Consider the following 23,059-nt stretch of genomic DNA (forward strand, 5'->3'; position numbering starts at 1 on the left):
CCAGGAAGGTGGGTGTGTGAGTTGATTTGGTCATGGTTGTGGCCGCTGTCGCGTGTGCTAAGTCGGCGCGCGCTCTCAGGAACGCTTTGCTGCTGAAAGGTCGCACCGGGCACGTGGCAGAGAAGGTGCGCGCGGCCAACACCGGGGCAACGGTCACCGGGCATCAACAGTATTGCTTACAGCTGGTCAGGTGAGTGCTAGGGTAGCTGCTACAGCCAGTTCCGAAAGCTAGGGGCGTTTGCTACAAATAAACCTGTTGGATTTTAACCTGGTGTTATGAGACATCTTACTATATTTACCTCAGTCCATCGTCAGCATCTCCACATCACGCCCAATACATAGCTACGGTTACCATTGCCTGCCCTTGATGTCCTTCCTTGCACCCACTCCACAGCTTGACTCAAGGTGTACGTTTGTACCTCAGCTGTGTCACCCACTGGTGGAAATTCATGAGTCTGACAACACCAGGTTTTAGTCCAACCGATTTATTTGATAGTAAACTCACAAGCTTTCGGGTTAGCCCCTTCGTCAGGTGAATGGAGAGTTCTGGCCTTAGAGCATATAAAGCACAGACAGTTTAGCGATTACTGATTAGAATGCGAATCTTTACACCTAACCTGCTGTTCAAGTCCTGAAATGGCTGACAATGTGTGTGGAAGGAGCACTGATCACAGGTTAAAGAGATGTGTATTGTCTCCAGACAGTACAGTAAGTGAGGTTTTGCAAACCCAGGCAAGTCACGGGGGTTACAGATAGTGCGACATGAACCCAAGATCCCTGTTGAGACCGTCCTCGTGTGCGGAACTTGGCTATCAGTCTCTGTTCAGCGACTCTGCGCTGTCGTGTGTCGTGAAGGCCGCCTTGGAGAATGCTTACCCGAAGGTCAGAGGCTGAATGCCCGTGACCACTGAAGTGTTCGCCAACAGGAAGGGAACAGTCTTGCCTGGTGATTGTCGAGCGATGTTCATTCATCCGTTGTCGTAGCGTCTGCATGGTCTCCCCAACGTACCATGCTTCGGGACATCCTTTCTTGCAACATATCAGGTAGACGATGTTGGCCGAGTTGCAAGAGTATTTACCGTGTACTTGGTGGATGGTATTCTCACGTGTGATGATGGTATCCATGTCGATGATCCGGCATGTCTTGCAGAGATTGCTGTGGCAAGGTTGTGTGGTATTGTGGTCACTGTTCTCCTGAAGGCTGGGTAGTTTGCTGCGAACAGTGGTCTGTTTGAGGTTCTCACGCTGAAAGATGCCCTCATAAGAACAGGATATGGCGCTCGACTCATAGATCGACAGTTCCGATGCGCCACAGCGAAAAACCGCACTGATCTCCTCAAAGACAAACACGGGACACAGTGGACTGAGTACCCTTCGTCGTCCAGTACTTTCCCAGAGCAGAGAAGCTACGACATCTTCTCCAGCGTCTTCAACATATCATCGATGAAGACGAACATCTCGCCAGGGCCATCCCCCCACCCCCACTTCTTGCCTTCAGACAACCACACAACCTCAAACAGACCATTGTTCGCAGCAAACTACCCAGCCTTCAGGAGAACAGTGACCACAATACCACACAACCTTGCCACAGCAATCTCTGCAAGACATGCCGGATCATTGACATGGATACCATCATCACACGTGAGAATACCATCCACCAGGTACACGGTAAATACTCTTGCAACTCGGCCAACATTTTCTACCTGATATGTTGCAAGAAAGGATGTCCCGAAGCATGGTACGTTGGGGAGACCATGCAGACGCTACGACAACGGATGAATGAACATCGCTCGACAGTCACCAGGCAAGACTGTTCCCTTCCTGTTGGCGAACACTTCAGTGGTCACGGGCATTCAGCCTCTGACCTTCAGGTAAGCATTCTCCAAGGCGGCCTTCACGACACACGACAGCGCAGAGTCGCTGAACAGAGACTGATAGCCAAGTTCCGCACACATGAGGACGGTCTCAACAGGGATCTTGGGTTCATGTCGCACTATCTGTAACCCCCGTGACTTGCCTGGGTTTGCAAAACCTCACTTACTGTACTGTCTGGAGACAATACACATCTCTTTAACCTGTGATCAGTGCTCCTTCCACACACATTGTCAGCCACTTCAGGACTTAAACAGCAGGTTAGGTGTAAAGATTCGCATTCTAATCAGTAATCTCTAAACTGTCTGTGCTTTATATGCTCTGTCTGAGGCCAGAACTCTCCATTCACCTGACGAAGGGGCTAACCTGAGAGCTTGAGTTTACTATCAAATAAATCGGTTGGACTAAAACCTGGTGTTGTCAGACTTTTTACTGTGTTTACCCCAGTCCAACGCCGGCATATCCACATCACGGAAATTCATGATTCATTGTCCAGACTGCCATCTACTGATTGTATGTTTAAACTCAACACGCTGTAGGTGATTTCAAACTACAAATTGTCAGTGTTGTACCACAGCTTGGCATAGCTCCTGCTCTGTCCAAGACTGCAAGAAACTACAGATGTTCATGAATGTGGCTCAATCCATCATGATACAACCAGAAAGAATGCTTTCTATGGTGCATTTGTAAAAGTTGATGAGAGTTGTAGCAGATATGCCAACTTTGCCTTAGTCTTCTGAGAAAGTTGATATATATGATAATTGTAGCATCTTTGCTGTTTTACATCCTTGCTTTATACACCTGATGTGTACCCCTTAACATAAGAACAAGGAGCTGGATTAGAACATACAGCCCCACAACACTGCTCTGTCATTCAGTCATGATGTGGGTATGCCGGCGTTGGACTGGCGTAAACACAGTAAAAAGTCTGACAACACCAGGTTTTAGTCCAACCTATTTATTTGATAATATACTCACAAGCTTTCGAGGGACACCCTCTTTGTCAGGTGAATGGAGAGTTCTGTCTGAGGCCAGAACTCTCCATTCACCTGACGAAGAGGGTGTCCCTCGAAAGCTTGTGAGTATATTATCAAATAAATAGGTTGGACTAAAACCTGGTGTTGTCAGACTTTTTACTGTCATTCAGTACAATAGGTGTATTCCATCTTCCTGACAATTCCCCATATCCTTTGGTTCCCTAAGAAGCCAAAAAATTAATCTGCCTTGACCTTGAATGTACATAATAGAGCATCCCTTTTCCATATGTTAAATCTTACCAAGTTATCATCACTATCACCAAAATGCTTTCCCACTGACACCTCTACCACTTGCTGCCTTCATTCCCTAAAATTAGGGAAACCATCCCTCTTTGTAGGGCTTTCAACGTGTTGACTGAAAAAGGTCTCCTGGGTGAACTTTAAGAATTCTGCCTCTCTAAGACTTTTGAACTTTGCCTATGTGGAAGTTGTAGTGGGTGGGACAGAAAATTCAGCGGCCCATTCAGACTTATTGGTAGTGGTAATGTTGCTGGACTATTATGCCAGAGACCTGAGGTAAAACTCTGGAGAGCTAGGTTTGATTCCTACCGTGGCAGATGGTGAAATTTGAATTTAAGAAAAGTCAGGAATTAAAAGTCTAATGATGACCATGAAACCATTGTCGATTGCTGAATAAACCCATCTGGTTCACTACCTTCCTTTAGGGAAGGACAACTGTACTTTAGGGAAGAAAACCTGCCATTCTTCGGTCACTTCGGATCTACAGAAATGTGGTTGACTCATAAATGGCCCAGCAAGTCACTCTGTTCAATGGCAATTAGGGATGTGCAATAAATGCTTGCCCAGCCAGCAATGCTCAAATCCCACGAATAAATATATTGCAATCCTGATGGCATTTTCTCATCCCTCTAAGGCATAACATGTGCTTTTTAAATCCTGAGCAGAATTTCAATTTGAATGTTTGTTAGAATTTCCTAGCCTGTGATTTATTAAATTGAATTCACGCCATGTTGTAATACAGTGTGAATTGATTCTTACTTTGTCCTATTACAGAAATAACCTGATGGATGGAAATAGTTTGCAATTTTTTGTATACTTTGTCAGCAAATTCGTATCAGTAGAATTGACTATATAGTCAAATTTTAGGTCTTCAGATACCCTGCTATGCTTGTCTTGGTATTGTCAGTATTTATACTCTGGCTAAAATAAGCTAAATCTATAATTATCAGTCTGTGCTCTTTTTCCACATAGAAAAAGAGATTATGAAGGTTTCCTATCCTCTCTGCTGCTTCCTCCAGAATTTCGCAGCCCGGTGTTTGCGTTAAGAGCTTTCAATGTGGAGTTGGCTCAGGTGAGTTTTTTCATAGATCCTTTGCAAGTGTGTTTTTAAATTAATAATTCTCAGTTCATGGTAGTGTTATTATGTGAATAGAAAAGTTGTCTCATCGGACTGAAACTTAACAGCAGTTTCTGTCTCCAGACGATATGAAATGCAAGTTTTTTTTAAACAATCATTGTGCATGATGTTAAAAACATTATAACAATTACTATACTTCCAATATTATTGGCGTTTTGGGTTGTCTGTGATCATGCAAGGCGTCTTTTTTTTCTTATGGAACAGGAGGGAATGTGTTGTAAAAGGCGTGAGTATATTATTAGCAGATCTTCTGTCACATTGATGGTGAAACAGAATAATATGCAACATTGAAGGGTTCAGCTTTAAGAAGTTGCTGTGGGCATACTCACCACGAAGAGAAGTGACTGGGAAAAAAGCTTGCAGAGACAATGGAGCAGGTCTATGACTCTGAAGTCACGGGTTGCAATGTTGGTTGGGCTCTGAGATCTGAGCTATTTCAGGCCCATCACAATACCATTAGGGGAAATTAATTGAGTGGACGATGTTTCAGTAGCTGCATTCAGAGGATGTAAACTTGAGATAATCCAAAACTCTGTAGCCTGTATCCTTTCTCACAACAAGTTCCATTCATTAACGTTAAGCGATGCCTTAATTTTTAAAATTCTCATTGCTGTTTTTAAATCCCCCTCACCTCTCTCTGTGTCTCTGTTATCTCCAACCCACAACCTTCTGAACCATCTGCACTTCTCTAATTCAAGCCACTTGAGCACCCCTATTTCAATTGATTCTTCATTGTTAGCCTTGCGTCAGCTGCTCTGGAATAATCACCTTATACCTCTCCAACTCCCTGCTCCTCTTTCCTCCTTTTAAATACTCCTTAAAGTCTAGCTCTTTGACAAGCTTGACACCCCTGTGGTAAAATTGCTTTAAGTGACTCTGTGTCAAATTTTCCTTATCATACAATTGTAAGTTACCTTGGGACACTTTATTACATAAGCTAGGACCAGGAGTAGACCATATGGTCTGCCATGCAACGTAATCATGCCTGACCTTGGGCTTCATCTCCACTTTTCCTCCTGCTCCCCATATCCCTTGATTCTCTGAGACACCAAAAATCTGTCTATCTCTAATACAATAATGGAGCATCTACAACCCTGTGAAATAAAGAATTCTAAATATTCCTAATGCTTTGAGTGAAGAAATTTCTCCTTATTCCAGTCCTAAATGATCATCTCCATCTCTTTATCCTCAATGTCCTTCCATACTTGAGATTCCCCAAAAATCTAAAACAACTTCTCTGTACCTAACCTGTCAAAACCCTTCAGAATGTTGAATGTTTCATAAAGTTTATTCTTCTCATTCTTCAAAACACTAGGGAACATAGGCCCAGCTTCTCACCATAGGACAACTGCCTTATCCCAGGGCCTAACCTAGTGAACCTTCTCTGTATCCAATGCAAGTATATCCTTGTTTAAGTATAGAGACCAAAATTGCACACAGAATACCAGGTATGGTCCCATCAAAACTCCTGTAAAGCTACACAACCTATGTACTTGGGGAGTTCAGTAGACTGTAAGATGCCCCATTTATTGCACAAAATAACATTAAAATTGGATTAAGAACATTGTTAAAAGAAGGAAGGGAGTAAATAATTACCCAGATTTTGCAGGCAGTGACAACACTTGCCGCCTGAAGAAAGTAACCCGTAAAGATATAGTGATCTCTGTAGCATTAATTTAATTCTGGTGCCAGCATTATTTATTTATTTAAACCAAAGAACTGCACCCTGCACTAAACAATTTCTTTTTTCTTGGTTTCCTTTTTATAAGGTGCAAGATTTAGTAACCCAGAAAAGAATAGGTCTGATGAGGATGCAGTTTTGGAGGCAACTGATTGAAGATATTTACAATGATAATCCTCCTCACCAACCCATTGCCATAGAACTATGGAAGGTAAATCAACTTTTAAAAAATATATGCTCTTCATACATCTTCATCTTTATAAATTTATAATGTGGAGGTCGTGTTGGTCAAGGTTCATGTAAAAATTTTCTGACAAAATTTCTGTGGTAGAGATTTTGGAGAAGGTTGTTCTGAAAATTAACAAATTAAAAATCTTCATTGAGGCATTACTGCCACAACAAAGTGCCAGTTATCAATATGCGTCAGTTAATATTCTGTTTGAATTTTCGTTTCACTAATTTTCCCTTTGTCTGTAAATACCGAATCTCATCTCTCTTTTGGTACCTTCAGAAGGTTAGGTTGCATGGAGCTGGGGGTAAGGTGTTAGCGTGGATAGAGGATTGGTTGTCTAATAGGAGGCAGAGAATTGGTATCAATGGGTGCTATTCTGATTGGCGGTTGGTGACTAGTGGAGTGCTGCAGGGATCAGTGCTGGGGCCTCAGCTATTTACCATTTATATAGATGATCTGGAGGAGGGGGCTGAGTGTAGGGTGACAAAATTTGCTGATGACACGAAGATGAGTGGAACAGCAAATTGTGCAGAGGGTGTGGAAAGTCTGCACAGGGATCTGGATAGGCTGAGCAAGTGGGTGAGGACCTGGCAGATGGAGTACAATGTTAGCAAGTGTGAGGTTATCCACTTTGGCAGAAATAATAGTAGGAGGGATTATTATTTAAAGGGCAAAAAGCTGCAGCATGCTACAGTGCAGAGGGACCTGGGGGTCCTTGTGCACGAGTCGCAAAAACCCAGTCTGCAGGTGCAGCAGGTGATCAAGAAGGCGAATGGTATGCTGGCCTTTATAGCGAGGGGGGATAGAATATAAAAGCAGCAACTAGTCTTGCTGCAACTGTACAGGGTACTGGTGAGGCTGCAGCTGGAGTACTGTGTGCAGTTTTGGTCGCTGCACTTGCGCAAGGATATTTTGGCCTTGGAGGGAGTGCAGAGGAGGTTCACTAGGCTGATACCGGAGATGAGGGGATTGGACTATGAAGAGAGACTAAATAGACTGGGTCTGTACTCATTGGAGTTTAGAAGGATGAGGGTGGATCTTATAGAGACGTATAAGATAATGAAAGGGATGGATAGGGTAGAGGTAGAGAGATTCTTCCCGCTTAGAAAGGATAGCAGGACTAGAGGGCACAGCCTCAAGATAGTTTAGATCGGAGTTGAGGAGGAACTTCTTCACTCAAAGGGTGGTGAATCTCTGGAATTCTCTGCCGTTGAAGTGGTGGAGGCTACCTCGCTAAATATATTTAAGTCACAGGTAGATAGGTTTTTGACAGACAAGGGAATTAAGGGTTATGGGGAGAGAGCGGGAAAGTGGAACTGATCCACTTCAGATCAGCCATGATCTTATTGAATGGCGAGGCAGGCTTGAAGGGCTAGATGGCCTACTTGAACCTGCTAAACTAATGGGAATTCCCTAATTTGACTTGTTACAAATATTAGGTTTTATTATACTGTTTGTTCTGGAGTTAAATGAAGGGGGAGATCATGTCACCTGTCTGAAGTTAGTGTTACAACAGGCATGATAACCTGCCTGTTAAATCTCAAAATGTTTAACTGGGAAGAAGGTGTGAGATGTTTATACTTGGAGAAAATAGTAGCAACATCTGTGTTTACAGTGGTTAGACTAGTCGTCTCTCAGGTTTCCAGAGAGTATTCGGAAAGTCAAGTTATAAGCAGTTATGCTTTAAATTGTTCATTTTAATTCCAAGATAAAATAAAGTTGGAGCCTAAAGAATAACTAATCAGCATTTCTACCTGAAGCAAGATCCATGTAATTCATGTTGCCACAGAGATGGGCTATGAAGGGGGAAGGATTTTGAAGACATCCCCGAAACTTGCAAACCAGTTAGAAATGGAGGAGTCATAAAGTTGTTAAATCCTGTGCCTAAGACGTGAATTAATATCAGTGATGTGGCCATTAACCAAAAGCACTTTGCAATTGTATCATTTAGTTTTCCTGTGGCTCTTGTTCACTGAGTTAAACGCTTCTGATCTTTTTACTGAAGGCAGGCAAACTTGAAAATCCAGCACAAATCTGGTCGCAAGTTGCAAGATTTAAGGTGCTCTACCTATTATTACTGAGAAAAGCAATAGTCCTGGTACCAATTCCTGGAGAACTCCACTGTGCCGCCTTCCAGGCTGAAAGACAAGCATTCACCAAAACTTTGTCACTCAGCTGACTTTGTATCCATCCTGCCATTTCTCTTTTATCCCCAGGGCTTTAACTTGATAATAGTCTTTTAAGGTTTTAGCCTGGTCAAAATTTAATTGGTTTGGCAGATTTGCGATCAGTATGTAAGCAGCTTTGGAAAAAATAATCTTGTGTGTTCATCTACATTGCATAAAGCACTTTAGGAAAGTTTAAATGACCAAACAATTATCTTAATTTGAGTTAATGTTTTGAGTCCATGTGACTCTTCAAATCTGAAGAAGAGTCAGATGGACTTTGTTATTGTTTTCTCTATCTACTGATGCTGCCAGACCAGCTGAGTTTTTCCAGCATTCTGTTTTTGTTTCAGAATACAGCATCCATGCTATTTTGCTTCTATTTTTTTTGATTGTTGTGAAATTCTATTGTCTCTTAATAGGCAGTAAGAAAACACAAGCTGACTAAGCGATGGTTTCTCAGAATTATTGATGAGCGGGTATGTATACTTGTTATTTAAAGACTTTGAAGCCAAGTTAACCCATTATTCTAACACTAAACCATTGGAGACCAAAGCAGAAACCTCAAGGTCAGGATAATGGAAGTGCCCAGCCATTTTCCTTAACAGCCAGGGTCTACATTCGCTTCCAAGTCCCTGGTGAGATCATCATGACTGGTTTCCATTTTTGAAAACCAGCAACAATTCCCACCGGTGTAATGATGTGCTGTTTGGTGGTCAAAGGGGAGGAGGATCTCATTCTGAGATCTCCCCAGTGTGAAGTCTGTTATGGCCCTCTTGTATGAGTTAGCAGCCATAACGGGAATTGCGTCCACAATGAACAGGATTAGAAAATCACCCCTGTTGCATATAATACTGAAATCAATAATGAAATCAAATTTAGCTACAGATCGTTTTAGGTTGCAGTCAACATTTAACGTAAATTGATTTATTATTGTCACATTAATTGGTATGTGGTACTCTGTGTTATTGAGATCTGACCCATGTAGCGGTGTCACTGGCATACTTGAAAATGGAGTTGGAGTGGAAATTGGCCACACAGTCGTAAGTGTATAAAGAGTATAGTGAGGGGCTGAGGAGACTTCCTTGCAGGGCACTGATGTTGAGGATAAACATGGAGGAGGTGTTGTTGCCTCTCCTTACTGATTGCAGTCTGTAGTTTACGATCTAGGGTGAGGTAGCCAATTGGATACAAATTGGCTTATGACCGAAGACAGAATTTTATTTATTAGTGTCACAAGTAGGTTTACATTAACACGGTAATGAAGTTACTGTGAAAATTCCCTAGTCGCCACACTCCGTTGCCATGGGTAACTTGAGGGCGAATTTAGTATGGCCGGTGCACCTAAACAGTATTTGTTTTTAGACTGTGGGAGGAAACCGGAACACCCAGAGAAAACCCACGCAGAACTGGGAAAACGCGCAAACTCCACACACAGTGATCCAAGCTGGGAATTGAACCCAGGTCCTTGTACTGTGAGGCATCAATGCTAAGCACTGTGCCACCGTGCTGTCGAGGGTGGTTGTAGAGAGTTATTTTTCAAACTGGGGCCTGTGACCAGTAGCATGCCTCTGGGATCAATGCTGGGCTCACTGTTATTTGTCATTTATATTAATGATTTGAATGAGAATTTGGGAGGCATGGTTAGTAAGTTTGCCGATGCCACCAATCTTGGTCTCATAGTGGACAGTGAAGAAAGTTATCCAGGATTGCAATGGGATCTTGACCAATTGGGCCAGCAGGCTGATAAATGGCAGGTGGAATTTAATTTGGATAAATGTGAGGTGATACATTTTGGTAGATTGAACCAGGGCAAGACTTACTCAATTAATGGTAGGGTGTTAGGAGAGAGTTATAGAAGAGGTCTCGGGGTACAGTTTCATACTTCCTTGAAAGTAGAGTCACAGATGGATAGGGTGGTGAAGACGGCATTCGGCATGTTTTGGTTTCATCGGTCAGAACATTGAATACAGGGGTTGGGGTATCTTGTTGAAGTTGTACAAAACATTGGTAAGGCCATGCTTGGAGTACTGTGTGCAATTCTGGTCACCTTATTATAGAAAGCATATTATCAACCTAGAAAGAGTGCAGAAAAGATATATAGGATGCTACCAGGATTTGATCGTTTGAGTTATAAGGAGAAGCTGGATTGAGACTTTTTTTTTCTCTAGAGCATAGATGGCTGAGGAGTGATCTTATAGAGGTCTATAAAATAATGAGGGGCATAGTTCAGCTAGATAGTCAATATCTTTTCCCAAAGATAGGGGAGACTAAAACTAGAGGGCATAGGTTTGAGGTGAGAGGGAGAAATACAAAAGGGTTCAGAAGGGCAATTTTTTTCACACTCATGGTGATAAATACCTGAATAAGCTGCCAGAGGTGGGTGCAATTTTGTGTTTTTTAAAAAGCATACAGACAGTTGCAAGATAACATTGGTATACAGGGATATGGGTCAAATGCAGACAATTGGGACTAACTTAATGATAAAAACTGGGCAGCAGGGACAAGTTAGGGCAAAGGGTTGTTTCCCTGCTGTAAACCTCTGACTCTTAAGTCTAGGATCCAGCCACAGGAAGAAGCTGAGCCGTAGGCCACGGAGTTTGGAGATGAGTTTTATAGGGATAGTGGTATTGAGGTGAGCTGTAGTCAATAAATAGAAGTCTGACATAAGTATCTTTGTTATCCACTTATTCCAGGGGTTGAGTGTAGGGCCATGGAGATGGCATCTGCTGTGGACCTGAAGTGGCGATCGGTGAGCTGTAGTGGATTCTGGCAATCTAGGAGACTCGAGTTGGTGCATGCCATGACTAACCTTTCAAAGCACTTCCTAATGACGGATGCCAGAGCCACTGAGCAATAGTCATTAGCGACTGTCTGGTTGTTAACTCTGCTGTTAAACATGAGTTTTTAAATTGAAAATTCTAAAATTTGGGCCAGCAGTGAAAGGGATATTCTTCCGAATCTGTACTTGGACACTCCATTGTTGCATTGTGAGGGAGCTTTACTTTGCATCTTGAATTTAGGTAGTCAACGGAGATGTGTTCCATTTCCTTGTTCAATAAAGCGTTACCTATGGACACTAAGGGATGCAATTTAGCATGGCCAATCATTGTAAAAACATATAGCACCATTATTCATTTTGTATATTATGCAATGGAATAATATGTTTAATCTTGCAGTATTTTGCAGCAGTGTACATTTTTTAAGAAAAAGCCAGAATCGTCCAACTTAAGACAATTCCAATATAATGAATTTCAGGAAAAGAATTTGAATGAGAATGTGTATAGAAATATCCAGGAGCTAGAATCTTACGCAGAGAATGCTCAGTCATCATTCATCTACCTCATATTAGAAGTATTGGGTAAGAAATTTTTATTAACCTTTTTTGAAAGAAATGAAGTGTAGATTTTTAAACTGAGCCAGTTGGAATTCTAGACATAGTAGCTTTACCTTTCAAATATTTTCAAATCAAAATAAGAGTTTTCTGCAGCCTAATGGTATTTATAGCTAATTGTTTCACTTTTACAAGCTAGAACTTTTTGGCTGTTCATGCCGGTGGAATCTTCTGGTCCCACCAATAGCGTACCTCTACCATGAATTTCCTGACGGCGAAAGTGCATTCGATGGGAATGTTGACAATGGCACAACCAAAAGATCCAACTGGTGGGTCATCTTCACCATTGCAAGACATACAATGAGTTGTGCAGAAAGTCCCACCCAAACTATCTGAAGAATGTCAGATAGGGTAATAGAAAGGGTTTAGTACACATTCACTATAATCATGTATGGTATGTGGAAATACAATAAAGTGAACAGTGGGACTGTATTTTTGTTCGGGAAATTTATGGGATTTTCAAACGCGACATTTAAAATTCTGAAAGGTTGAAACTAGTCAGAAATGGACTGTTTTTACTGGTTGAGGGATCTACAATACATTGACATAAATATCATGTTCAGTATGAGAACTAGGACAGGGAAGGTAGTTTTTTAAAACCGAATGTTGTGGAGCTGTGGATTATGCTGCCAAAGTTAACAATTTAAAGTATAGATGGTGTCAACATTTAGGCTAGATACATGAGATATTTGCACAGGACAGGTGTCTGGAATTAGGTTCCATGAATGATAAACATTGTTGTGGACTAATGTGGCCAAGCAGCCTAAGTTGTAAATTCTAGGTAATCCTATCCACTTATTCCATTCCCTTTCCATTTACCCTCTGGCTGGATCAGACTGCCTTTGGTCGGTCTGCTCAAAACAGAGCTAAGCTTTAAATCCATCACTTGAAACCATTTGTATCTGCTCCTCAAAATTGCCATCTCATTCCCTATTTCAACTCTTCAAACAGTTGAAACCTGGCTTTGCCACTTCACTCTTGGGTACTCCAACTTTGCTTGTCAGTCTTCCAACACCTAACCAACTGTAACTTGAACTCTGCTATATGTATCCTGCATTGCAATAAGTTCTACTTGCCCATCATCACTGATTTGGTCTTTTATAAATCTTTTTTGTTTTTACTCTCTTGTGCACATGCTTGCACTGTTGCTTACACACTCACTCTTTTTTGGGTTCCTATTTTGTTACCTAATTAGCAAAACACCTTGACATTTTTACACAAATATCTGCCCTGTCACTTTTCTTCTCTGCTACGTCTCCAAGAAGTTCATCAGCTGTAGAAATAGAGTTAAGTAGTTTGAGGAATGTAACAGTTTTACCCAAAGGTGAGGTCATTGTCATTCTTGGTCTGTGCTAGATCTGAATTTTGCTGTTGACCTGGTGAAAGTTGGCCAGCTTTCCAACATTGAGATTCAGGTTCAATGATAAAAGATGCTTTTTTTTTCCTCAGTCTGCAACTTCTGTATTGACGCTAAATGGAAATAATGAACATTTGCAATTGAACGATCAAAACAATAGAGTTAACTAAAAGTCAAAATTTATTTTCCCAGTGGGTATTGGGGAACTTCTCAAAAAAAAAGAAACAGTCGTAAATCACCTTCCTTATAGTTCAGAACACTTGAATGAATACAATTTTGAATTTATATGGCATCTTTAATGTAGAAACTATTCTCAAGTGCTTTACAGAAATGTAGTCAGACATAAATTCATAAAAGGAGATATAAAAGAATATTAAAACCTTGGTAAAAGACATGAGTTTTGAGGATGGTTTGAAGGAAAAAAGGAAATGCTAAGAAGGCAATTTCAGATCCTAGGACCTAGACATTTAATAGTACAGCCAGCAATGGTGGGGCTGCACAAGGAGCCACGTTGGAGGTGTGCACCATTATAGGCCTGGATAAGATTACAAGGCTCGAGGATCAAGATGATGAAGGGATTTGAAAACCAAGGTTACATTTTTAAAGTTGAGGCATTTGGAAATTGGGAGCCACCCCTGCCCAGTGAACATGGTTGGTTGATGAGCAGGATGTTGTACTGGATAGGACGAGGCATCTGAGTTTTGCGTGAGCTGAAATTTATAGTGAATGGGAACCTGGCTGGGGAAGTTTTGAAATAACTGAGTCTGATGGTAGCAAAAGCTTGGAAGAGAGTTTTAGTTGCAGGCGAGCTGAGACAGCCAAGGAGGTATAATTCGCCAACTCTTATGTCCTGCTTGCATCTTGGTAGCTAACTGTTCTAGGGATACTTATTAATGTGGGTTCCTAATTGCTTTCTCTTATTTATATTCCGTTTTTATTTTTAAACAGGCGTAAAGGATGTCCACGCGGATCATGCAGCCAGTCATATTGGGAAAGCTCAAGGAATAGTGACATGTCTGCGTGCAACTCCTTATCATTGTATGCGGCGAAAAGTTTACCTCCCACTGGACATTTGTATGCTGGTAATTTTAAATTATGCATTTCACTTTTTTGAAAAATATTTGTCATCAAAGTAATTAAAACAGGGATAGAGCAGGTAATTAAAACAGGTGATGCAAATCTTGTTTTTCCTCGATTCTATTTTTTTTGTTATGTGGAGTAATTAAACTTATGAAAGTTGAGTATTGAGGGAGGTTTTTTTTCTTCAGCCTATTTCTGCTTCCTTATGTACCTGAAAATAGCATTGACTTGTTGCAGAATTTTAATCTAGTGTGCCACATGCTGTAGGACCCAGGTTTTGAATTCATTCCAGGGATGGAAATCTTCTTTCTAGCTATAAGAACCCAAAACTAAATTACGTGCATGTCATCTTAACATTATTGTCAACATAATTGATTTGACACGCTTTATTATTAGCAAGGCCATTGTGTACAAGCTTTATTCAGAAAATTAACAACGTTGACACAGTAGGTGTTGTTGTTTTGAGGCTGAGGTATCAGAAATTTAATTTTCCATTTGACTGTTTCATACCTAGAATGGATGTGCTTGAAGTTGACAGTGGGCTATTGCATGATATATGAACATTTGGATTTTTGGCAGGCTTCAAAGGAAAGCGACTTGATCAGAATAAGTCTTTATTGGTTTTGCTTTGTGTCTAAACTGAGGTTGTATAAACTGGCCAAGTTCATTTCTGTAAAATCTTGTCACAAAATGTCTTGATTTGGAAGTGAAGATGTCATGGGCACCTTGCTCAAACATTGATTTGTAATTAATTTTTTTTCTGACAGCAGTAAAATTTTGTAGATTGCTATGAAACAATGGGAAAATATTTAACAATTTGTTTGGTGTTTGAGGGGAAAAAATGATCATTGCAGACTGAGACAGAATGGACTTTTGTTCTATTCATTTTTTTTAAACCACCAAAATACAAGTCTGATTCATATTGAATGCTATGTACTGAACTTAGCTGACATGGTTTAATTTTGGAGTATAAGTAGTTGCATTTAAAATTTTACAGGGATTTTTCATACTAATATGAAGCATTTGAAAAATGAATTAACCTAAGGACTGAAGATTGAACAGCATTTAAGTGTTACAACACCAATTAATAAGTATAACTGGATGGGAAGATCCTAGAATAGAATCTGGCTCACAAGACTGGGTGGCAGGGTGATGGTGATTAGCAATGCTGCAGTTGGCGCCAGGGACCCCAGCTTGATTCCTGGCTTGGATCACTGTCTATGCAGAGTCTGCATGTTCTTTCATGTCTTCCAGGTGCTCTGATTTCCTCCAACGGTCTGAAAGCCATGCTGGTTAGGTGCATTAGCCTGGCTAAATTTTCCTCCTGTTTAACCCAACAAGTGCAACAGTGTGGCCACTAAGGGATTTTCCTCAGTAACCTCACTGCAGTATTAACATAAGCCTACCTGTGACACTAATAAATAAACTGTAACTTTTTTACTTTTTAACCAAACATTAAGGAGCAGAGTCACAGGGCCACTATTAGTTTTAACAACAAGGGAAAAACCTTTTATTAAACATGAAAAATGGATTAACGTTCCTTTATTCTTTAAGCTTAACAATTATAGACAGGTTTTAATACTAATAAGGATGAGAGTACATTTGAAGCTACAGTGGTCTTGTTAGTGTACAGATTTAGTGTTTGCAGGTTTCTCCTCCAAATCCCCCAGACATTCCCAAAATTCAATTTAAAGTCTCTTGTAGCAATACATTCACTTAGCCATTTACACAAAATCCACACCAGATCTTCTGCTCCACTTTTGGCAATAAATCTGTGCCAGGTTTTCAAATCAACCCCTTTAGGTTTTCATCATCTCACCTGCTGTTCGCTATGACACAAATTTTGATATCCAGCCAATATTTTCTTCCCACTTTTGTTCACAGGAAGTATTAAGACATTCCAAACTTTAGGACTACTTTAGAGAACATTTTTTTGGCATTCTCACCAATTCCTTCTCAGTTCTGTACCTTGAAATGAACAACACCCTCTTCTGCTACCAGATCTTCCTCGTTCCTTTAACTCCAGACCTTCCAGAAACTTTGCTTAATTTATCTGTTTCCTTAGCTAGCTGCTCTTAAGTCAGCCACTGCCTGAGATCTAAACCATTACTCCATTGTATGATTTTTCTTTATAGCAAAGCTGAAAGAGCTGATCCCTCTTAAACTTCTCCTAGCAGAGTTTAGAGAGAGCTGGTCACTGCTCCATGACCTGTCATCTAAATAAAGAAATCTATTAAATTTACCTTACTGGGCCTCTAGTTTCAAAATAGCGATATTTATTCTTCATGCCGTAGATCTCCTAACCTTAATAGAATCTCAACTGGGATTGAAACTAAACCCCACACGTACGAACATCATTGTCCAGCATGAAGCCTAACTATAGGTTTCTTTCAGACTTAGAAACATTAAATTAAACCCGCCTAATACTAGACCTTATTTCTAATATTTACCCACAGAAATATAAATGCCTTAAACCTTTAGCTTCCTAACACAGACACCTTACAAATCTTTGCAAGTACATCTTCAAAGTTAAAACATAGGGATTGTAAAGTTGAATATCAATAGAGTAGAAAGAGTGGGTAGCAAGTAATAATCCAGAATTTTAAAAATAGAACTAGGATATATGGCTGCAGATATCAATGGCGGGGGAGTGTGAACGCTCAACACATCCATCATGAATGTGTGGGATATTGAGAGAAAAGACTTGTACCATGGAAAAGGGTCTTTTATTTGTATAATACCTTTCAAATTCACTGGATGTCCCAGACTGTTTAACATTTGAGGTGTTGCCACTTTTGCAGTGTAGGAAATATAGCAGTCACTCGTGCATAAGTACCCACAAACAGCAATGTGATAATGACCAGAATTTTTTTTTTGTCATGTTGATCAATGTATTGGGAATAATCTTTCTGCTCTTTTCAAAGTAGTGCTAAGAGCTGTTTACATTAATCTGAGAAAGCAGATAGGGCCTTGGTTTGATGTCTCATTTCAAAAACAGCACTTCTGACATTGCAGCACTCCCTCAGTACTGCACTGAAATGTTGGCCTCCATTGTTATGCTCAAATCCTGGATTGGGATTTGAACCCAGGACCATTGTAAGAGTGCTATCAACTGAACCATGGCTGACCATTTGACAAATTAATCTGAAACACAATTTTTGATATTTGATAGCTGTGAATGTTTTTATGCAGTATCATTGCTATAAAATGAAGATTCTTCAAATGCACATGTAGTTTGATTATAACACTAGATGGCAGTAATATCAAATACTGGCAGCTCAGCAAGTTAGAATTGATTTTAATCAATTCTAAATTTAAATCCATTTTCTCCAAATAAAGTGTTAGTTTTTTTTAACAAAATGACTGTTTTATGAAAGAATTATTTTTTTTTCAGTGGGCCAGAAGTAAAGGCACCAAATGCTAAGGTGTATGAAAGGAGGTGACACTGAATCATGGCCAATGTCACACAGGATTTTTTTCATAAGTTTAGCCAGGCAACCCCATTGATGTAATTTGATGGAAACCAGAGTGAAGGAATTTGAATGGAGAGCATCAGGAATGATGGCTATTTGGTTAGAAATCAACATCATACTGTAAATTTTGAGATGCATTTATTTATGTAGCATTGAAATTTGAATCTGAGAATTTTTGTACAATTATATAAATTTTGAATATAGAAGAGGATTAATACAGCTCTTCCCTATGAGTAACAAAGTATTTCCAATCTGTAACATGGTGCTTTGTGATATTAATGAACAATTACTAAAATTACTCCACTTTCATTTGCAGTGAATTGGATTAAGTGAAATTTATTTACTGTGTTTTTATCCTTTTTTAGCATGGTGTATCACAAGAAGACTTTATTCGAGGAAATCGTGAGAAGAATCTGCGGGATGTGGTATTTGATGTGGCAAGTCAAGCGCATGTTCATCTTGAACATGTATGTATTTCTGCTTTTAACAACATTAGAAGTACTTCTCGAACTCTTTCACTTCACCTTATTTCCTCCCTATCCCTAGCTCTGAGATGCTCTGTTCTTCCCACCTGAGTCTTTCTGGCCCTGTCACCTGACTACAGTATGTCTCTATTATGACCGCAGCAGATGTTAATTGCGGAGCAGGCCAAATCCCAGAGGGAAACTTAATTTTATGGATCATGACTTTTTTTGTGTTCTGAAAATGAGAAGAAACAATACTTATTCTAGCAGCACAGATTTTTAAAATTAGAAGTAAAAGATATATTAACAAAACAAAAAGAAAACTTAAGCAAACAATGCAGGTACACGATTTAAAATTGTTTTATAAAGAATGCCCCAAAAGACTCGACTTGGTCAGACCTACAAGCAAACAGCTTCCAGGCAGGGCTCCCTTACAGATATTTAACTGTAAAAATCTATAAGGCAAAATTGCTGCAGTAAGGGTATACCATATCAGCTCTCAAACTCTGCTGTGAAAATTTAGAAAGAGAACTGCTTTCCGCATCCCAAGACATTGCTGGCTTGACTGGCTGATTTTTCCAACTCCAGTTTCTTTCAGCACAGAGCTGTTTCCAGGATGTCTTTTCCCAACAGAGCCAACCTACCTCAGCTCAACATCTTTCCTTAAGTATTATTTTTCCCTTTTCATTTTCAGTTCCATTGCCCTCAGCCTCTTTTTTACCTTTTCCAAAATGTAAAGTATCATGTCTTTGTATTGCTCTCACTTTTGCGTCAAATAAAATTTAATAACCTTTCCTTGTTTACTTATGAAACAGTAGGAATCTGTGAAAGCCTTTTACTGTCCTTGAAACAACTGGGGGGGAAATGAGTCCCTGTCTATCTCTTAATGCAAATTTCTAAACTTTTAAAAACCACTTGACTGGGCGGATTCTCCATTCTCATCCATGGCCGTCCTGCCAGCAAGAATGGAGAATTTGGTGCTTGGCCAAAGGTCCATCCACTGTAAGGCCACCGGAGAACCCAACCACAGATGAGGTCAGAGGTTTTCAGCGGCAGAGCTGCATTATAAATGCATGCATTTAACACCTCTACTCTTTTTCATCCATCAATTCTCCAGACAAGCTATCTTGATTAACCTTTCCTCAGCTTAATTAAATCATTTACACATACAGACTTCTTTACAGAATAACAGAACACTTCCCAAAAATGTTTTTAAAATCTATTCTCAAAATCCTTCACTTGCGTTTGACTGACATACAGATTTTTGTTCTTCCTTCCCATTTCTCTATTGCTTTCTTTCTGTACTTTCTCAATCATGTTTCTTCAATTCTCAGTGTTAAAATCTACTATAATTGCTATTACTGAAAAATGAAATATAAATACTGACTCTTTTTTTCCCCTTAGGCCAGATCATTCTGTAAAAATGTCCCTTCCAAGGCCTATCCAGCTTTTTTGCAAACGGTAAGATGTTTTTAAGCTAACTGTTCTTTGAATAAAAGATTCACCATCGTATCACAGGTACACTACTTATTTTTATAGGTAGTGGATAATCAGAGATTTTTATCCAGGGTGGAGATGTCAATTACGAGGGCGCACAGGTTCAAGGTAAGGGGGAAGGTTTAGGGGAGAAGTGCAGCGGAAGTTTTTCACACAGAATGGTGGGTGTCTGGAGCACGCTGCCAGAAGATATGGTAGAAGCAGGCACGTTAGCAATAGTTAGCAGGATGGATGCATGAATAGGGAGGGAATGGAGTGATATGGACCAAGTAACAGAAGAAGGTTTTTTAATTAGGGCATCATAAACTGCACAGGATTAGAGGGCCGAAGGGCCTGTTCCTGTGCTGTACTTTTCTTCTTTAATTCTGCTCTTTGCGCTTTTATTTCAACTTTGCATCAGTTTTTAATTTTTAACACTTACTAAACTTGTTTACTTTATAGGTTGTTCTTGATGACTATTTGGACAGAATTCGTAAAGTGGATTTTGATGTATTTCATCCCAGTCTACAGAAGAGGAATACAATGCTTCCTTTCTACTTGTATATACGTTCTTGGAGGAAAGTCTATTAATATAAAATTGGTTTTGCAATTTCAAGTTTTAACTGTGGTGATCATTCTGAAACAAACATGTAAATGTTCAATTTTGGAGACTGGTTCTTTTGTAGATTAGTCTGCTGACTTTTTTAACCTCCATCACTTGTACTGAAATTCAAATCAGGTTGATGGAATGGCTCCACTTCTTCTGTGTTTTTCTCAAGATCCCACAAGGAAGAAGTTTAGGACCTTTAAACTCTCCGGTTGCTACTGAAAGACCACAACATACAATTGCTTGCAATTCAGTATCGGCCTATCTTAAAACGATAATATTATACTGAGTGATCATAAGGATAGTTCAGTGTAAGAAATTAGGGGGGAAAAAATACAGACAAGTATAAAGGTGATAATGACATAAATTAGATTTTCAGCAGAAATTGAGACAAGGTGGGCCAGAACCTAGCAATGTAGCAGAGTTGGAGGTTAGCATTCTTGGTGATGGTGGGAATTTGTGTATGGAAGCTTACTTCAGTTTTATGTTGTGGCCTGTTAGTAGGAATGATAGAATTGATGGTCCTAAACTCCTTTCTTGTGCCATCTTCAGGTAGACACAGAAGCAGATCCACTCCATCAGTCTGACTTAAAGGATTGGAAGATAAATAATTGAAATTTGTGAACTAGCGTTATTGATTCAATACCTGAATTTTTTTCTGTCTCCCCTTCATGTGAGTTCTTCTGGAGTTATAATGGAGTAATTTAGTTTGAGTAGATTCTTTGAGATATCTATGTCCAGTTTCCCTCTATATTCCTTCACCCGCAATTGTGTTTCTTTTCATTTTAAGTTGTTGATCAGATGACTTGCTTTGAGTTGTATTGATATTTTTCTTGTCTAATTTTGTTAGCTTGATTAAAAAAAATTTTATTCAGTAGTATGCTACCTGTGCCATTGATTATTTGCATGTATATTACTAGGCAATCGTGGCTTAGAGTTGTGCTTTTTCTAAGTGTAATTTACCCAGAATTGCCAAAGTAGTGCCAAGTCCCAAATTTCAAGCACAAATTTAAAGTATTTATTAATCACAAGTAAGGCTTACATTAACACCACAATTAACACCACAGTTACTGCAAAAATCCCGTAGTCACCACACTACGGCACCTGTTCGGGTCAACACACTAACCAGACCGTGGGAGGAAACTGGAGCACCCGGAGGAAACCCATGCAGATGTGGTGAGAATGCAAACTCCACACAGATGGTGACTGAGGCCGGAATTGAACCTGGGTCCCTGGCATCGCCACATCATGACCACCCTTATGACCACAGAGACAGTAAGCTGTGAGGAAAAGTAAGGGGCCGAAAAGGGTTATGAACAATAACATGACAGATGCGGTGAAATGTCAGTTTGGCAAGAAGAATAGAAAATATTTTTTTAAAATGATGAGAAAATTTTAAATGCTATTCAGAGAGATTTAGGTATCTTATGGGCACAGAAGCACACTGTACATATACAGAATGCAGTTACAAATGCAAAAGACATATCGTTCTTTATTGCAAGCGGGCTAGAATGAAACAGTGAGAAAGTCGTTACAACTGGAGAAGGCTTTGTTCACACCACATCTGAAGGATTTGAAAACAAAGATGAGAATTTTAAACTTTGGCTTCTGGTTAAGTAATATCTAATCTAGGTCACCAAGCACAGGCATTGGAGGGAAGTGAAAGATGCTGCAAATTAATATACAGGTAACCCAGCTTTGGATGACTTCCAATTACAAAGACATGTGGGAATATCACTTACAAGTATCCTTCCAGGCTACACACCATCCTAACTTGGAACTATCTCACCATTTGCTGTCATTGAATTGTAGATCTGCAACCCTCTTCTAAACAGCACTGTGGGTGTTCTTATCTATATGACTATTGAGGTTTAAGAAGGTGGCTCACCACAGCTTTCTCGTGTGCAAGTCATAGAATCTATACAGTGCAGAAGGAGGCCATTCTGCTCATCAAGCCTGCATCGGCTACAATCCCCACCCAGGACACAGTTAAAGCACATGGGATTGCAGATAATGTCTTAGGATGTAGGGAAAGCTGGTTAGCAGATAGGAAGCAAAGAGTTGATATAAATCAGTCTTTTTCTGATTGACAGTGACTAGTGAGGTTCTGGAGTGATTTGTGTTAGGACCCCAAATGTTCACATTGTATATTAATGATTTGGAAGAGGGAATTGAATGTATTATCTCCAAATTTACAGATGATACAAATCTAGGTGGGAGGATGAACTAGGAGGAGGATGCAGAGATGCTTTAGCATGATTTGGACAGACTGTGTGTGTGTGTGTGTGTGTGTGTGTGTGTGTGTGTGTGTGTGTGTGTGTGTGTGTGTGTGTGGACATATGCAAAGCAGATGCAGTATAATGTGGATAAAAATGATAGCAATAATAGATTATTACTTGATGGGTGTAAATTGAGAGTAATGGATACTCAGCAGAACCTTGGTGTCTTCATACATCAATCGCTGTAAGTAAGTGCGTAGGTACAGCAGACAGTAAAGAAGGCAAATGGTATGTTGGCCTTCATAGCGACAGGATTTGAGTATCAAGGTAGGGATGTTTTGCTGCAATTGTATAGGGCATTGCTGAGGCCTCACCTGGAGTATTGTGTGCAGTTTTGGAGTCCTTATCTGAGGAAGGACAACCTTACTATAGAGGGAGCACAGCAAAGGTTTACCAGCTGATTCCTGGGATGGCAGTTCTGTCATGAGGAGAGAATAGGTCAGTTAGGATTGTATTCATTGGAGCTCAGAAGAGTGAGTGGGAATCTCATAGAAACTTATAAAATTCTAACAGAATAAAATGGTAGATTCAGAAAGGATATTCCCACTGGTGGGAGAGTCCAGA

At 40.0% G+C, this 23,059-nt stretch overlaps 1 protein-coding gene across 1 annotated transcript; it reads left to right on the top strand.

The window, feature by feature from the left end:
- Nucleotides 1-4: 4 nt before the first annotated feature.
- Nucleotides 5-21,079, top strand: ndufaf6 (NADH:ubiquinone oxidoreductase complex assembly factor 6). Its single transcript, XM_080194443.1, has 9 exons — nt 5-190; nt 4,122-4,221; nt 6,057-6,179; nt 8,788-8,844; nt 11,624-11,726; nt 14,065-14,198; nt 18,035-18,136; nt 19,538-19,594; nt 20,072-21,079. Exons 1-9 carry the CDS (start codon nt 33-35, stop codon nt 20,198-20,200), a joined length of 963 nt encoding a protein of 320 aa, XP_080050569.1. The 5' UTR covers nt 5-32; the 3' UTR covers nt 20,201-21,079.
- Nucleotides 21,080-23,059: the final 1,980 nt, after the last annotated feature.

The sequence above is a fragment of the Carcharhinus amblyrhynchos genome, chromosome 8, assembly GCF_965287045.1.
Source record: "Carcharhinus amblyrhynchos chromosome 8, sCarAmb.v2.hapA, whole genome shotgun sequence".
Classification (NCBI taxonomy): Eukaryota; Metazoa; Chordata; class Chondrichthyes; order Carcharhiniformes; family Carcharhinidae; genus Carcharhinus; species Carcharhinus amblyrhynchos.

Excerpts from the sequence above, each read along its gene's own strand:
- ndufaf6 (XM_080194443.1), top strand. The coding sequence starts at position 33 with ATGGTTGTGGCCGCTGTCGCGTGTGCTAAGTCGGCGCGCGCTCTCAGG. Across the intron at positions 191-4,121 it reads TATTGCTTACAGCTGGTCAG|AAAAAGAGATTATGAAGGTT; the intron begins GTGAGTGCTAGG and ends TTTTCCACATAG. Across the intron at positions 14,199-18,034 it reads CACTGGACATTTGTATGCTG|CATGGTGTATCACAAGAAGA; the intron begins GTAATTTTAAAT and ends ATCCTTTTTTAG.